The sequence below is a fragment of the Chenopodium album genome, chromosome 21 (genome assembly GCF_948465745.1).
Source record: "Chenopodium album chromosome 21, dcCheAlbu1.1, whole genome shotgun sequence".
In the NCBI taxonomy this organism is placed as follows: Eukaryota; Viridiplantae; Streptophyta; class Magnoliopsida; order Caryophyllales; family Amaranthaceae; genus Chenopodium; species Chenopodium album.
This window is the reverse complement of record NC_137854.1, coordinates 10,119,624-10,137,411: the sequence shown is the minus strand read 5'-3', so window position 1 is coordinate 10,137,411 and position 17,788 is coordinate 10,119,624. Positions and strand designations below refer to the sequence as shown.

Genomic DNA, 17,788 nt, shown 5'->3' with positions numbered 1-17,788 from the left:
CTTTTATCAAGATCTTCATGTTGTCAAGTGTGGGAAATAAATTTCAATAATTTACATGATACTTTATAATTTTATACTTGTACTTTATTATTATTCGTACTAAACTTTGATTAAGAAATTGGAATCGTACGTGAAATTGTGATTCATGAAACACATGATAATTTTGTAATATGGCGATATGTATTAAAAATTAAAGAAAGACGTCATTTATATCTGTTTAGTGATTTTACAAGTTGTCAAGTATAATTTAATCACGATAATTTACTTTACATTTCCCTTCCCCCCCCCCGAAAACGTTACACCTTTTGTTAATCTATAGACTGGTGTACATTAGTACACATTATGCTTGGATTATTGTCCATTGTGGTATGCTCATAGCCATGGAAGATGGAACCACTCTTCCATGCACCATCCATAATGAGGACTAGCTTGGTAGGCCAATCTTCAACAAGCTAGCTAAACTATTTTCTTGGATATGAATTCCCTTTTTATAAAGTTAAAAGCCAAAGCAATTTGTTAAAGTATCTACATCAAAACCTTCCAATTAGGGAGAAATTTCAAACTTATAAAAAGCATACTTTGTCTTTTTAATTTTCAAGATTGATATTATTGGATCATTATACTTTAAAGGAGAATTTCAATTTAACTAGCATATCTTGTCTTATTATTATTCTTGTCCTTTTTTTTTTTTTTTTTTGGTTATTTGTTTACTTGTCCAATTTTCGAAGGCATTTTCGTGGTATTCCTTTACTTCCAAAAGCAAGCTCGTACAGAGCATTTGAACAATACAAAACGTCCACACACCCACACAATTGGCACACATACGCTCAAGCTCGCGCACGCGGGAGTGAATGCAATCGTCATGTAACTCAAGTTAAAATATGATGGAAATTATAAGAACTACTGCAGTTTATGCCAACGCTATCTACCCAAAAAGGAGTAATTATAAAGCAGCGAGGCTTAAATCATTACTCCAACAAGAACACAAGTACAGCTTAAAATAGACAAAAAGGTAGAATCAGGATTGCGAAAGCTCAAAGATTCTTAATGTTGCAGGCAAATTCGTGCTTATTCTGAGCTGTTCTTATAACTGCAACCATGTGAATACTCTCGTTGGGGCCGGCACGTACTGTGAATTGCTGTAAAGCTGAGAAGCATTGCCTAATACTGGAGTTTTTGTAACGTTGGCGAACAAATATTACAGTATTTTTTTGGCAATAAATATGTTTCATAGAGATAACATAAATATGCTGAACAAAATTGTCAAGGGAACAAAATAATGTAGCAATGTTACAACAAGGTATAGTCTGACTTTACCTATATTTGGCTTCTCCAGAGCACCAAGTAAACTGATTCATAACGAGTGCACCACAAGAAGCTCGGAATGTAGCATAAGGATCGTTTCCCACGTATGTTTGTATACTAGGTTCCCAATTCACGGTTTAAATAATCCACAAACATCCTCTTTGCACTTTCTGCATCAGCAGGAGGGGGCCGACCACTTAAGCTAGTTTGCCCCGTCAATTTTATAAAAGTTCTACGAAGTCTACGTAATTCAGGTAATCCAACTACACTTTGAATGTTAATGGTTGGCAATCCCTGACCAATGGTAATTCCATTAAGGGGTCCTCCAAGTGCCTGAGATTGTGCTGCTACGATGGCATTCATTATCTCTAGTGTTGCTCGGTCCATCTCATATAGGGAATTTGCCTCTGAAGTTCGTCCACTTTGCGTAGCAATTGTAGGCTGCAAAATTTTGACATCCCTAGTTTTTGAGTCTACCTTTTTTGTTAAGTATGAGACAGCATCCACAATGGCAGGCGATGATTTCTCTATCTGATCTTTGGATGGCTGTAGCTCGAACAAAGGAGAATCCCATCTATTTTTACTTTCTGGTTTCTCAAACCTTCTCACTAGATCTTCAAAGACATTCTCATCATATGCTGCTTCACCTTTTTCTTTGCGATCTTCATTCCATTTTCGACAATCAGTTTCTTCCACATCAGAGTATAAAACACAATATCTTACTCCTGCTGCACGTGCCAAACACCATAATTCGTATCGGTAACCTTTTATGCTATTCAAGGAGTCTACTATAATAATATTGTCTTTAGACACAGATCTATCAACTTCAGACCTCAATACCCCCCTTATATTCTTCTCAGCAGTCATATTGGCGTAACCTTGGTTGCGATCTAAGTGAAAGAAAGTTTCATCGATAATCCTGACATTTAGTGTGGACTCCGAGTTTCTAAGAGCTTCAGCTAGGCATGTTGCAGCAGTTGATTTTCCACTGCATGGCTGCCCACAGATCACCACCAAAGCCATTTTTCAGAAAATGGGGTGAAAATGGGGTTAGATTTCTGTTAACAGCCACTGAAGATGGTCATCCAATCACAACTCTCAGCTGCAGTGTAAAGAGGAAATATCAGCAAGACAAGCAGACAATATAAGGAATTCTAATTAATACAATCGACCCTAGAGTCATGGTAACATTAATGAGCAAACTTTAAGAAAAATCTTTCAGTTTCTTGTCATAGGGCTACAAATTAGTCCAAACCTACCAGATTGGGACCCAGATAATGAAAATTCTGGACTGAGGAAACTAGTAAAGGATCAAAATGAGCTGGTAACATTAAAGTTCGTATCTTGAACTTTCAGTTAAATCACTGGATACAACTTATCAACTTCTCTTTAAGCAAAAGCTGTATGTATAAAAGGGCTGTGTATTGATGTAGCTCAGCTAGTTAGAGCGAAGGATTGAAAATCCTTGTGTCAGTGGTTCGAGTGCACTTAGTGCAGGGGTCTAAAATGGATGAGCAATTTGGTTCAAGTATTGATCGATTGGGTATATCTATTATCTATATGCCTTTCAAAGCAGCTAAAAAGATCCAGGAGAAAAAAGAAAAAAAAAAGAAAAAAAAGAAAAAAAAAAAAAAAACTTGTAACCAACACAAACAAGTTTGGTTACCTCACAACAACACTTGAATTTTTAACAGGCTCGAGCTTAAACAATACTTACTCAGCAACAACATTACATCAACAGTTCACAAATTTCATCAAGGTAAAATACCAAATTACAACATTGAAAAAGCCATGCCTGAGATGGACAATACGACTGATTCAAATATAACATAGCTTAAAAGATCTAAGATGGCCTGGTAATCAACTATGTCTAATTGCTTAAGGCAACACTATTTTTGAGATTGTTTCTAAGCATATCATAGGAATATAGAATAGGAAAATCATATACAAGCAGAAGCTAAAAGTCTAGGTGATTAACAAAATAGGGGGGGGGAATAATTCCCAGCTAACTTATGGCATGCTACAAACAAGAAAAACAGAAGGAAATGCGTTCCATTAAAGCACCATATACTTTCTTAAACTATACACCGTAATCAATATAGAAAGAGCTTAAAATTTTTTATTTCATTTATGATCATGCAGCGGATGTTTTGTATAGCATGATTTTAACAAAACTATTGCCCGGCTGCAATAGCTTCAGCAACCACTAAAGATTGAACAGAAAATTCTCCATGTTTTTAAAACAGCTCTTGGTACCAAACCCTAATACCCTGAACTATTGGAAATTGATCTGATTGAATAATTGATCCGATTATAATTTTAAGTATAAGTTACAAACACAGATAGAAATCCAATCCAGAAAATTAACATGTATAAATGTAATTTCCTTCACTCCTTTATGGAAGCAATACTAAACACTATAATATTGCATTGTAATGCAACAAAAAGCGACCAACATGAAAAATAATTCATTATTTGTGAATTCAATTAACATTTTAGAGGTTAAAAATTTCAAATGAAAAATTCAGTTTTGCAGACAAATTTAGAAAAAAATTCAACTATCAAATCAGTGACTCTTTCTACATCAGCCCAAATTTAGAAATTTCATCAAATGTTCAAAACCAACGACTTTATTGACATCCAAACCCTAATCAATTACTTTTTGATTACTCGAGTTTTGCAGCTATCTCTCTTAGAAATAGGCTCCTATGTTTTTCAAACAAAACTTGTGCAGCCAAAAACTAACATCCAATTTTAGCACTCAACACTACCGGCAGCCGGCTCCCAATTTCGGTTCCCTCCACATATTATCGATTCTATGAACTCTTTTAGGCCTTGTATAGTTGTATTATTACCAATTTGCAGAGCCAGCAGTGTGTTAAATTGTTGATGGCACTGGTTTATCAAAAGTAAGTTATCAAACACACAACTTTCATTCCCCACAAACTAACAAACACACGAGTTCAATATTAGCACTCAACACTGCTGGCACCCGGCTCCCAATTTCGGTTCCCTCGACGTATTATCGGTTCTAAGAACCCTTCTAGGCCTGCATCATTACCAATTTGTAGTGCTAGCAGGTTTTAAATTGTTGATGGCATAAATTCATCATAGGTGAGTTGTCAAACACACAAGTTTGATTTCCCACAAATTAACAGACACACAATTTTAAAATTTGATTGAAGCTACTAAATGGGCATTTCAAATTGCAGATTCAAAGAACAAATACTAATTCCAATTCAAAAATAAACAAATAAAAAATCAGATTCAAACTAGATGATGAAGCTCAGATCATAAAACTAAACCCAATTCAATAAAAATCAAAACCCAACTAAATTCACAGTCAAAACCTCAATATAATTCAATGAGAAAAATTCGACCCCATAAAAATTGGTACTTTGAACGAGAAAATTGTAGCATCAATGTCAAAATTATATTTCCAATTGAGAGAATTTAAATGGAAATTGAAGACTAATATAAACAAATTAAATGTTGTTGCTAACCTTTGGAGAAGAAACCAAGTTCCAACGCAGCAGAATAATGAAGAATAGAGAAGACGCTGCTAAATTGATCCAAGTTTTGTGGATGTTCTGTATAGTTGTGCCTGTAAATCTGTAATAGCAGTGAAGAAAACTAGGGTTTTGTAAATTAGGTTTTGGTCAATTGTGAATTTTTGAGCTGAGAGCCTGAGAGTATGGCGTTACAATGAAGCAGATACCACGATCATCTCCTCTCTTTTTTTTTCTACATTTACAAGATTTATGAACGTCTTATTCTGTTTTATTGAATTGAGCTGAAGTACACTAAACTTATTAGAGCTGAACTGAATATATGAGAGAAGAAAATTAAGATAAGAACTGAAGTGAATTGAACTTATTGGAGCTGAACTGAACTAAACCGAACTGAACTGAACTGAACTGAAAATAAGCTGAAGAGAACCGGCCTTAATTTTCCGCTTTGTATGTGTTTCCCCCTTTTGACAAATCCACACTATAACCCCAAAATACATTTATGGCCTATTCTGATTGACTGAACTGAACTGAACTGAACTGAATATTTTATGAGAGAGGGAAATTAAGATAAGATGATCTGAACTAAACAGAACAGAACTGAACTTATTGGAGCTGACTTGAACTGAACTGAAAAGAACTGGCCGTTTGTTTCTATACGGTAACCTTGTCATTATCCTGCCGTTAACAAATTCCGTTAGTGGGGCCCACTCACCACTTAAAAATATTTTTTTTTTATCAATTTGTGTGTTGGCAATTGTTCCGTTAAAGGTTTCGGGGGCTATTTTGGCATTTAAAAGTCCAAATTGAGCTCAAATTTGGGAAAAAAATTGCGTAAACGCCTTATTTTGTGTGTAAACCAATGTCTTGATTTGTGTGTTACGTATTTAATACGCAAAACAAGGCATTAACTTTTTTTTATACATATTTTCTTTAATCGAATATTCTCACCAATATTACTATTGTTATTAGTCAGTACATGCCTACTACATAATTTAAATTAGAATATATATAAAAGGGAGTTTTTTCCCGAGTTTTTAGAGAGCAACATAGGATTTAATATAAATTTTAGTGATAGTCAATTAAATAAGAGATTATTAATTATTTTTTAGAATTAAATAATTTAAATGCCACATAAGCAAAATTAGGGAATGAGATTTTTAAGTTTAAATTAATTAAATATAAAATCGTACGATTTTACGATCCCAACCCACCTAAATGATGTAAATCATCGGAGAATCGCTATGTTGTAGAATCACTCATATAATTGGTAGAATCGGTTAAAATCGGTGGAATCGGTATTGATTTTATGATTATGTACCGATTCTAATGATTCCACTCTTGCAAAAAAGTCTGATTTTCCGAAACCCATAACTTTTAATTGCGAAATTTGAATTGGGCTTACAATATATCGTTGGAAAGTTCTTAATGTCTTATTTCTAATACAATTGGTCTCATACCATATCATTTATATATTTTAAGTTATAGCCTAAAGAGTGTAAAGGTGTCATAGTTAAGCCTAACTTTAGTTAATTACTTATATATTATTCAATCTAAATCATAATAAAACTTATGGAACATTAATATAAATCACTTTTAAGATTTTGTCCAACCATTTAAATTTTGTGGGCATAAGAATGTACTCATGAGTCTTTTGCACTCAAATTTGGGCATATAAAAAACACTCATGATCGAGTTTGTTGTGGTTGTGGTTGTCATTCTTTAGCTATCTCGTTAAGTGAACTAACTTGACACTTAGTTTTCTATTATCATTGTACTTCCTCCGTTCTTTTTTACTTGACCCGCTTTGACTTTTACACTATTCATCACCCCTCCTTTGACCGTCTTTTGTGAATAATATGCAAGGAAAAACATATGTTTTTGAATTCATCTCAATAAGTTCAATCATAGTATGTAAATTATATGTTTTTTCCTTATGGAGAATTAAAGTTATTGATCATTAAAGTTTTGCATTGACAAGCGTAATAAAAGAAACAGGTCAAGTAAAAAAAACAGAGGAAGTATATTTTATTAGGGGAAACAACTTTATGAGTTAACAACGATATTTTTTTTCATAATTTAACAACAATTGTCTCGTACTCTCGTGGTTTATAATGTATACCAATAATCTAACTTTATAGTTTATAGTGTATTGTTTGAGTTATGCACGTGCGAAATTACTTCAAAAACTAATTATGTTTGTTTTGACGATATTATAGTATCAACAATACATATTATTATCATTCTCGTTGCTTGAAAATTTTGTATGTAGTCAATAGTTACATTTTGGAGCCCAATTTTACAATTTTATAGAATCATACGATTTTACAATTCGATTTACCGTTTCGATTCTACCCCACTCACCTATTCAAGATAGAATCCCGATTATGATAACTATAACTATGTATAAAATATTATTTTTTGATATTAGGAATTTTATCTTAATATAAAACAAATTTAGGACATATTAAAAAAAAAAAATGTTTTAAAAAATTTAAACAAACCTGGTTTCATTTAGTACACTCTATATTAAATAATAAAATAATAAGATTCCTAATGAAGTTTTTTTTTTTTTTTTTTTTTTTTTTTTTTTAATCATAGATTCCTGATGAAGTTAAGAGTAATAGAAATCGACTAATGATTAATGTAAAACCATGTACTTGCTACTACGTCACCTGTTCACATTAATATACACAGGTGCCTCATCCTGCAAAGCAGAAATCATAGGATCATTCAGACTAACATTTCTTCAAAAGTGTAAATTATGCTGATCCAACCCTCATATCTTTTGGAGTCTGGACCAACATATGTAGCTCACTCCTAGTTGAGACAAAAATACAATTAACTCAATTCTTGGCTAACTCCTCTATGATCTCCAATACCTCACGTCGCATATTGATCTCCACAGAATCATCAACAGGCTTCTCTATTACTGATATCACGTCGCTCTTCTTGTTTCCATGTGAACACCATTGACATATTGCCCTAGCAATGGCCAAGACATAGAGACCACAATCATATCCATTTGATTGCTGAGGGGTCTTACACTCTACGAAAACAGCAGGTGTGGTAACAGCAACTGATTCAGGTTTTGCGACTCCAACAGGTTTTGATACAGACTGCACACTTTTCTTCTTATTCCTCTGCTTCTTTGATGAAGACGATGAGGTTTGTGGCTTTGCAACTTCACCGCCTGGCCCCATGAATTCTATAACAGCATCATACAGCTTCATGGCATGAAAATTATTCACTCCCTCCATACTATCGTAATGCAGAAATGAATTTTTTGTCCTGTCATACACTAGGATGCTCCAATGACTTCCACCATAATCATCATTGTCATTTATGGCGAAAAGGACCAGTCTCTTGCTTGATAGCTTGCAAGACTCAGCGAACTCTTCAACAAACTTATCATCCTCGCAATTTGCAAGAAAGACAGATATAGAAGGTTTAACAAGCAGGATATCATCAAGTTTGCTGCTAGAGAACAGATAGCTAAAGTAGAATGCAATGATTTGGTCATTCAGGAAGCAAGGTCCTCGTAAAGTGTCAAGATCTGAATCTCGCAAAACAACATCCATGTACTTCAACACCTCTACGTCTCCCATGTCTGTAAGAAAAATTTGCAGAAAACAGAAAGAAACCAAATCAACTTCCACACTTAAAAGTTAAAACATGTGTTCAAATCACTTCCTAAATGAAATTCTCTTGCGTTTCAGGCGTTTCATTATTAAGCTGCCAAAACCACCACCACCAACCACCCCCCCCCCCCCCCCCCCCCCAAAAAAAAAAAAAAAAAACCCCACCAAATCCTTACCAAAAGACGTGAAAGAAAAAAAAAAGAAAAGAAAAGAAAAGAAAAAAAGCACCCTTCTGATATCCTTTGACAAGTGCCAGCATTACTTAACGAAGATCCCATCCATGATAGTTTTGAAGTTAATCTTCTCTATCTCAAATTATTAGCAGCAGTAGCAATTGTTGGAAGGAAGAAACAATTATGTGGTTTTAAGCCAGTTTTTTGACAAAGATGTTGAGAAAATACAACAATATTACAGTAGAACAGCACATGTAGCATAAATGTCCATATTAACACCCCAGCTGACATTAAAAAGACTCAATTTTGCATTTTGGTTTATCCTGCTGAATAGTTGGTCAAATTTTATTTACACAAAGCTCTTTGTTTTGTTTATTTCCCTTTCAAACAACTAGTCTGAAGGCCTTTTATAAGGAAATTTGTATAAAGACTGAGATGGAAGAGTTTGTTCAAAAAGCCTTCTGTAAAAACTGCAATACAGGTAAGAAAAGTACCTTATCAAGAGACACCACTTGTGGCTCAGATATGCATAGGGTCCTTACACTAGCATCATGAAGTTCCCCAGTCGATAAAGATTTGTTTTCTTCCAATAAGGTTTCCAAATGAGAGGCATGCTGAAATGATAAGCGAGAAAACATCACAAACCTATGCCATCACTATGAAATAGCCTACCAAGGGATGGAAAATCAGACACATGTAACTAACTGTAGCATCATAAGCATGGCAATCCAATATCTTAGACAAGTCAACTTGACAACGAACTGAATGGATGATATTAGCAAGAGAATTAATCTTATGGATTTTTTTATTTTAATAAAATTTGTATTATGTTACTATGATCGTGTTGTTTTTAACTTTTTATTGTTATGGTGTGCTATTTAGTATAAAACCTAATATTATTCTTTATATGATTTAATGTTATTGCGCTTAAAAATAGTGATATATATTTCCTTTGTTATTTTGTTTAAATATGGTGTTACTTTAGATTATATATACCTTCTGTTATTTTGCTCACATATAATGTTATTTTTGCTTACATCTTGTGTTATTTTATATATATATATATATATATATATATATATATATATATAAATCAGTTAGTTATATTGTGTGAACATCAATTTTTTTAAAAAAAAAAATTGTGTTATTTTAATTAAAGCTTGTATTATTTTGTTTAAAACCTAAGTTATTTTAATTTGTCAAATTTTTGTTTGCTTTATTTTACTGTTTCACCTCTTCTTTCAGATTTCTTCATCACGATCTAGCTATCTCGTGTTTACAGTTTTTTTTTTTTTTTCCAGAATTTCAACATAATTTTCAATTAGCCATCATTAATTATATTGAAATATGATTTTTAAGTTTCTTGCTCCGTTTTCCTCTAATTTCTATCGCACTCACTCTCCTTTTTCCCCTTTTCTATTTTTTGAATTTTAATAAAATTAATCCGGAGTACCATGCTCACGGTACTCCGGGAGCATAATAGAAATTGCGTTAATCAGGAAGTAAGAGAATTTGAGATTATATGAATTATGAAACCAAAAAAAGGAAGTTTTAAAGGGAATTAAACTCTTGATTAGTTCTTTTCAAAAAAAGGAAAAAAAAAAAAACAAAACAACTCTTGATGAGTTAATTATAGTCATGACTTATGAGGCAAGGTCAAGAAACCACTAAGCTACACTATTATGCCATATTTACTAGGGCTGTCAAACGGGTTGTGTCGTGTCGCGTTCGTGTCCATATCGATGTTAAACGGGTTGAAAAACCCTTGACCCAAACCTAACCCATTTATTAAACGGGTTGAAAACCCTAGACCCAAACCTAACCCGCTTATTAAACGGGTTACCCGTGTAACCTTTTACCCATATAGTATGTAATAAACTATAATATTCAATATAAAAATTAAAAACACATACATCATTAATTCATAAATGATACTACAAAAGTTTAAAGTTAGTAATTATAGCAAAAATACTACAAGAATTTAAAGTTGTTTGCATTAGCATCACAACCATACATAAAAATTGTCCCAAATTAACAGCCAAATTTTATAAAGTGGAACCAATTGGCAATAGTAGGAGTTACTCCTCTATCTTATAAAGTGGAACCACCTCTCCTCTTTCTAGCGATTAAATACCCAGTTTAGAAGAGACTCACAACCCAGGCTCTGATACCATGTTAAATTTCGAAACAATGTGAAATGGGCCTGGGCAACCCGAACAAGGAGGAGAGTTTGGGCCACAAACAAGGCTTTGGAGCTTCCATACTAAAACCAATTGGCAATAGTAGGAGTTACTCCTCTATCTTATAAAGTGGAACCACCTCTCCTCTTTCGCCAATGTGGGACACTCATAAGTGGGCTACAATGGGATTCAACATATTAGAATAATTCTAATTATATATGGAGTAATAAAGTGGAATGATTCATGATCTCTACCCATGCATGACTTTGACTTTGGAAAGTGGCATGTATCTTGGAACCTTTCTCTACTACAGCAAGCACCATAATGTTGATAAACTATTGAATTATATATATGTGCATGTGTAACTGTGTTTATGGAGAGTAAAGAAACAAAAAATGGCAATTGTAGTAGATGATTCAATCAAGAAACCAGCAATCCCATTCAATTGGGAAATCCGACCCGGAGTTTCCAAGTTCCAACCACATCAAAGCTCCGAACCACCATCATTGTTACTATCATCTTCATCACCTAGACTCGTCTCCTCTTCTTCTTCACCATCACAAGAACTCCAAACGCGAAGTGTTCAGTCCATGAGCCTTTCTTCCAATAGCAAGAAATTTCCTTCATCTTCTTTGACCCGACTTGAGTTGGTTTCGAGTCAGAATGGTTGCCTCCCCATTAAGTCGTGGTTAAGGTGGAGATGGGAAAAGAAAACCAAGGTGGCTAAACCCAAGTTGAAGTTGAAATTGGAGTTGGACCCTGAATGTGTTAAGGATTACGCATTCTACTTAGAGAAGTTGGCTCGGTGGTCTACAATGCCATCTTCTCGAAGGTTATCTTCTTCCTCTTTCTCATCACGCTTACAAAGATCATCTTCTCAATCCAGTTCTAGAGATGTCGATGAAGTTGCTCCATCTAGGCTCTTCCACAACTTGGTTGGGTTTTTAAGAAGGCAAAAAATGATAGGGATGGAAGGAAATGGAAGAGAAAACAAAGATGTTAACATTTCTATTTATGTGGTTAAAAGTTAAAACCTAGGAATGTAAGGGAAATCACCCTCTTTCTTGTTGTTATATGGTTGACTAAAAGAAAGAAAAAAAAAATAACTTTGTGCAATACAAGTAATACAGGATTGTTCTTCATGATCAGAAGCTATGGAGTCATGATTTTATTTAACATTTAATGTCTCATCTCATAAAACCGTCCTATATTAGAATTTGTCTAGTGATGAAGGCCAACAAAGCTTTCTTGATCACCATTCATGCTTTGTGATCGATTCAAACAAATTAACTAATCATGCAATAAAGAAATCAAATTAGATTCATTGCTCACCTTAATTTACACATTAGGTGCCTCATCCAGCCAATCAAGAATCTTAAGAACATTCAGACTTCAGAGTTAAGGATGTATTTTTATCATCATATACTCTGTACTCATATTGCATAGCTGTACACATACCTCGGTAAGCAACAATGTCAAATACAGCTTTACCCAGCTCCTCTCGAAGCAAGAAGGTAAACGAGAAAAAGAAAAGCAAGGTTCACATTAAGCCGTGACCTTTGTACTTTTGCTTGACGCAAGATGCCTTTCACAGAGCAAGATTTACCAGCCAAACTAACGTTTTTTTTTCTTTTCTAAACATTACTTAAAAAGATAAAAGTGTGTTCACCACAACTTTGTTAATCTTTGAAGAAGCTGATTAATACAACTATACAAGGCCACTGTTAGATAAGGATACTAGTGATTTTCTTTTTAATTACAAGTAGGTATGGATTGCATGACCAAATGATCCATTTCCAAAATTTTGGTCCAAGAGTTCTTCAAAAGCAGACTTGAAAAGGTCAAAAATTCGTCAGCAACAATTATTTCCGATAGATAACTAATGTACAACTCTGTTTTCCATGGTATTCAAAGCTACAGTACAACTGTATTGCAAAGGTTCATAGCAATACTCAAGGCTACAGCAACAAAATGAAGGCAGAGAACTACAAAGTCAAGCAAGTATGAGCTCATATTGTAAAAGTATTTATAGTCAACCTACTTAATATCAAATCACCCTCAACTGAGCAACACTTGAAACACAAATCTTAGCTGGTTACCTTGCAGGATTTAAAAGAATCAGCCAGAATTTCCTCATCTAAGCATTGACCTGAACATAAAGCAGAAAAAGGTGAGAAGAGGTTTGAGATACTGTAGATGTCTTGTATGATATGACTTTCCATTACCGATAAATACAATTTTGTTCATTCGAGGTTCTTCTTTTTTCCATGCACGGGAAGGAACAATATCATATATTTCTCTCACAGCCTGCACGGCATTCAACAGCACACAATTCTTAATGATCACCATAGAAGAAATTAAATGAGTCATTTCCAAAGAAAATAATATAGAGTTGCAACTCTTGTGTCAAGAACCTGGAATAAGAAGCCATAAACATGCATAAAATATTACCTGTAGGGTGTGGAGTTCATCAGAATCTGAAATGTTTAAAACTCCTTTGCAGCGGTAGACATCCATACCACCTTTCTTGTCCCAAAGAATCTCTTCAAGCCATATGCGAACCTTAAATGTATAATAACGAAAAGTGAATTTGGACCTAAATCTAATCCAACACTAAATCAAATGATAAAAGAAACATGCAGAACAAAAACAGATAGAGTATTCATGATTTTTTGGCATCAGATGGAAAAGCACAAGTTTTACACTACAGCTGTACAGACTAAATCGGAAATTTGGTTATCAATGATGATAGCTGCATTACCATCACTCTTGCAAGGTCATATAATGTAAAAAATCACGAGTTGGCAATGAAGCAAATATATATCTGAGTACTAAAATCGATGCACAGGCCTGGAGGGAGATGGGAATAGAAAATTCATCCTAATATTCTTATCTTTCCCCTTTTACTCTGTCTCGCTCATACATAGCTTAATTTTACCCTCTTGACATCAATCAAACTTCTCTAATCTAACAAAATATCAGAAGTGTTTGCCTTTATGCAGAATTCCTATTTCATAGGCTAGTAGGAACTAAGAAAGTAAGCACATCTCCATTAGTCCATTCTCCACTCAAATCTCTCTCTATAAGCTGAATCAAGCATCACAAGGTACAATGAAAATTAATTCAAAAGTCCAATCCATATGAAGCACCCAAACTAGATCACATAATATAATGTATCTTAGAAATAAGAACAAAAGGAACCAATTGGCTATATTGCAAACCCCAATAACAAATACGCCCTCCGTTTCATAATCATCACAGCACTAGGATATGCACAAAGTTTTAGGAAATTTATAGGGTGGGGACTAAAAGAGGATTTTTATAATATAAATTATAGCTAGTATAAGTGAAAAATAATTAAAAAAAATAGGTGTAAGTGGGGTTGGTAGAGGAGAAAAATAATAAAATATTTGTGAAAGCGGGGTTTGTGGGAGAGTGAAACAATATAATAATAGTGGGTGCTTTTCAATTAAGGATGTGTTGCAATTATTATGTATCGGATGTAAAAGGAAAGTGTTGAAATTATTAAGAAACGAAGGGCGTAAAATGTCATATAGCCAACATCTTAAGAAAGCCAAGTATTACTTCCTTTCTTCATTAGGTGACACTTGACAATTCATCATCTACTAGACTATCATTACTGAATAATATTCACAAATATTACAAGTAAATTTTGAATGCCAATAGGCCCAATACTAAGCAACGAGTTTTTATTATGGCAATTAAGTGAATTAACCATCAAGTGCAATTAAATAATTTTCAGAGATTGAATGTGAGAATCAAGCTTTGATGTGATTGATTATAAAGTGTAATTACAGCAAATTATTGAATATCCAAGCATTCAAGAAGCTTGATAACTAACTAACTAAAGTCTCCCTCCCCTTAATATAGATGCATAGCAGAGTATCGCCTTAATGACTATCACAGCCCACAGATTTTTATGAATTATTCGGCCACATTTTGCTAGCTTCGTACTTTTTTTTTTAAAGACTTGTAATATAAAGGGAAACATATCTTATATAATCTTCACGTAGATTCATAAAAATAAAAAAAAATTGTTTCAGGCGTTTCATTATTAAGCTGCCAAAACCACCACCACCACCCCCCCCCCCCCCAAAAAAAAAAAAAAAAGCCCACCAAATCCTTACCAAAAGACGAGAAAGAAAAAAAAAAGAAAAGAAAAGAAAAGAAAAAAGGCACCCTTCTGATATCCTTTGACAAGTGCCAGCATTACTTAACGAAGATCCCATCCATGATAGTTTTGAAGTTAATCTTCTCTATCTCAAATTATTAGCAGCAGTAGCAATTGTTGGAAGGAAGAAACAATTATGTGGTTTTAAGCCAGTTTTTTGACAAAGATGTTGAGAAAATACAACAATATTACAGTAGAACAGCACATGTAGCATAAATGTCCATATTAACACCCCAGCTGACATTAAAAAGACTCAATTTTGCATTTTGGTTTATCCTGCTGAATAGTTGGTCAAATTTTATTTACACAAAGCTCTTTGTTTTGTTTATTTCCCTTTCAAACAACTAGTCTGAAGGCCTTTTATAAGGAAATTTGTATAAAGACTGAGATGGAAGAGTTTGTTCAAAAAGCCTTCTGTAAAAACTGCAATACAGGTAAGAAAAGTACCTTATCAAGAGACACCACTTGTGGCTCAGATATGCATAGGGTCCTTACACTAGCATCATGAAGTTCCCCAGTCGATAAAGATTTGTTTTCTTCCAATAAGGTTTCCAAATGAGAGGCATGCTGAAATGATAAGCGAGAAAACATCACAAACCTATGCCATCACTATGAAATAGCCTACCAAGGGATGGAAAATCAGACACATGTAACTAACTGTAGCATCATAAGCATGGCAATCCAATATCTTAGACAAGTCAACTTGACAACGAACTGAATGGATGATATTAGCAAGAGAATTAATCTTATGTATCTCCTTCTCCAAGTCTTCCACAGTACCTTCAGGTTGTTCTTGAGCTAACAAATCAACCTTATTCAGTATAATAATATCCTGCAACAATATAAAATAAATCTTTGTGAACTTCCATCAGTTTGCAAGGTCCAGGTTACTAGAGATTAAGTGAGTACACTTTATTTCCCCACTAAGAAGCCAGAAAGCAGAGAGCATGACTGTTACGGAACACCCAACCACCCTAGAAAAATCCAGACATAAAGAAACCAATGTGGGAAGAACTACAATTACCGCAAAGGCTATCTGATAATAAGCTTCAGGGAAAGAAGATGAATCATCACGTTGCTTGAGCTGATAAGGAAGATTTTTGGCATCAACAACCTAAGGGAGAAAAGAAAGCAGATTACTTAAGATGACCATAACTCTAAACAGTAAAATCTCCTGTGACATCAAAACATTTTCAAAAATCACAAATTGGAACTTACAGTAATGATTGAATCAAGCCTGACAGGAGACTCCAGCTGATCATCCAGCCAAAGAACAGATGCGAGAGGAGCTGGGTTTGCCAAGCCTGTGGTCTCGAGTAATATATGATCAAGCCTATGAAAATCAAAAGGAGGTAAAGAAGCAATTACTCAATTCATACTACTGTATTTAAGTAGTACGACACATATAATTTATTGAACGAAAAATGGAAAGAAGAGATATGACAACAACCTCCTACCAAATCGATCAAGGTTATGCTAAGCTCTTATCTAACAAGGAAACAACTAGAACGAAACTTATGAGAGTTAAAGTAACTAACAAATGAATGATTGTCCATTCTATCCTAACATACAATTCCGTAGCTATGAAGTGTTCATGTCCTTTATCCTTTGTTGTGCATGATTCTAGACCTTGCTATTCTTCCTAGACTCCACCAACAAACACTTTCCTATACATACATAACTATCACAATCGCGCTCATCAAATCACTTACGCTAAAACGAGGAATCATTGGAACAAAATGCAAAGCAGAGCAATTCGAAAGGAACATAAACACAAATATTAACATAAATCTAGACGAATCAACAATACATGATTTACCCTGGGCACTCCAACAAATAACACACAACACTTCAAATTATACCCAATATCAAAACAATTCAATAAAACAATTCCTAACAATACCCAAACGGGTATAAGGGTATAATAATCGCATTACTAGTTCAAATTACACGATCAACGTGACAATTAATCCCGAACAAACCGAGGGACAAGTAAAGTAAATATAAGATACCTTTCCTTGCGCTGAACAAGCTGCTCCAAAGCTTGAACAAGACTATGTTTAACAGTACAACAAATACAACCATTAGCAAGCTCAACCCATTCTTCAACAAGAGCACCACCATCACCTTCATTAATCATAGCTCTTTCAACCCCTAATTCTTCCCCGAATTCATTCAATATCACTGCTATCTTCTTCCCATGTTCCGAATTTATTATATGATTCACCAACTACATTAAATTCCACAATTTTTACAATTAGTATTCACATTAACTTCAAATTCTTACTAAAAATGAAAAAAATAAATACCAGCAATAATAATTCGTTTGTCACTTACAGTGGATTTTCCGGCACCCAGGTAACCGGTGATAACGGTGACACCGACGACTGAAACGTCGTCGTTTTGGGATGAGATGGTTTCATCGATTTCAATGGCTACTGGTGGTTCTTCGTCGTCTTCCATTTTTGTTTTCAGTTCTTTCTCTCTCTTCTTTCTTCTGCTTCTTTTTCTAGTTTTGATTTTTTTCGGGTCGGGTCGGGTTTTCGGCCTGCTTTTATTAACTGTTTTATAGTACAAATAATATTGTTGTATTACCTTCACAAATGGCTCTTGTAGCTCAGTTGGTTAGAGCACCCGTTTAGTAAGCGGGAGGTCTTGAGTTTTTTTTTTTTTTTTTTTTGAAACCTTTTAATTTTTACTTAATATCCGTATAAAAGGCCAAATATAACCAAAAAAAAGTGACAGAGGAGAGTATGTAGTAGGCCTGTTCACGGATCGGATATCCGAT

At 34.2% G+C, this 17,788-nt stretch overlaps 2 protein-coding genes and 1 pseudogene across 4 annotated transcripts; all 3 read right to left on the bottom strand.

The window, feature by feature from the left end:
- Positions 1-951: 951 nt before the first annotated feature.
- Positions 952-5,039, bottom strand: LOC145601709 (protein KTI12 homolog). Its single transcript, XM_081657771.1, has 2 exons — positions 4,809-5,039; positions 952-2,407 (listed from the first exon to the last, which is right to left on the bottom strand). The coding sequence occupies exon 2, from the start codon at positions 2,326-2,328 to the stop codon at positions 1,423-1,425; it is 906 nt and encodes a 301-aa protein (XP_081513897.1). The 5' UTR covers positions 2,329-2,407; positions 4,809-5,039; the 3' UTR covers positions 952-1,422.
- Positions 5,040-7,404: 2,365 nt separating this feature from the next.
- On the bottom strand, positions 7,405-9,424 carry LOC145602951 (NEDD8-specific protease 1 pseudogene; annotated as a pseudogene). The gene is made up of 3 exons (XR_014104650.1): positions 9,334-9,424; positions 9,123-9,242; positions 7,405-8,424 (listed from the first exon to the last, which is right to left on the bottom strand). The product of XR_014104650.1 is annotated as an NEDD8-specific protease 1 pseudogene (transcript).
- Positions 9,425-12,531: 3,107 nt separating this feature from the next.
- Positions 12,532-17,555, bottom strand: LOC145602214 (Cobalamin biosynthesis CobW-like protein). 2 transcript variants are annotated; one of them, XM_081658385.1, is made up of 9 exons: positions 17,338-17,555; positions 17,013-17,230; positions 16,219-16,333; positions 16,025-16,114; positions 15,659-15,832; positions 15,448-15,567; positions 13,260-13,370; positions 13,034-13,115; positions 12,532-12,957 (listed from the first exon to the last, which is right to left on the bottom strand). In XM_081658385.1, exons 1-9 carry the CDS (start codon positions 17,461-17,463, stop codon positions 12,896-12,898), a joined length of 1,098 nt encoding a protein of 365 aa, XP_081514511.1. In that variant the 5' UTR covers positions 17,464-17,555; the 3' UTR covers positions 12,532-12,895. The 2 variants fall into 2 exon arrangements, with proteins under 2 accessions (XP_081514511.1, XP_081514512.1); XM_081658386.1 differs by lacking the exon at positions 15,659-15,832.
- Between the last annotated feature and the right edge of the window lie 233 nt (positions 17,556-17,788).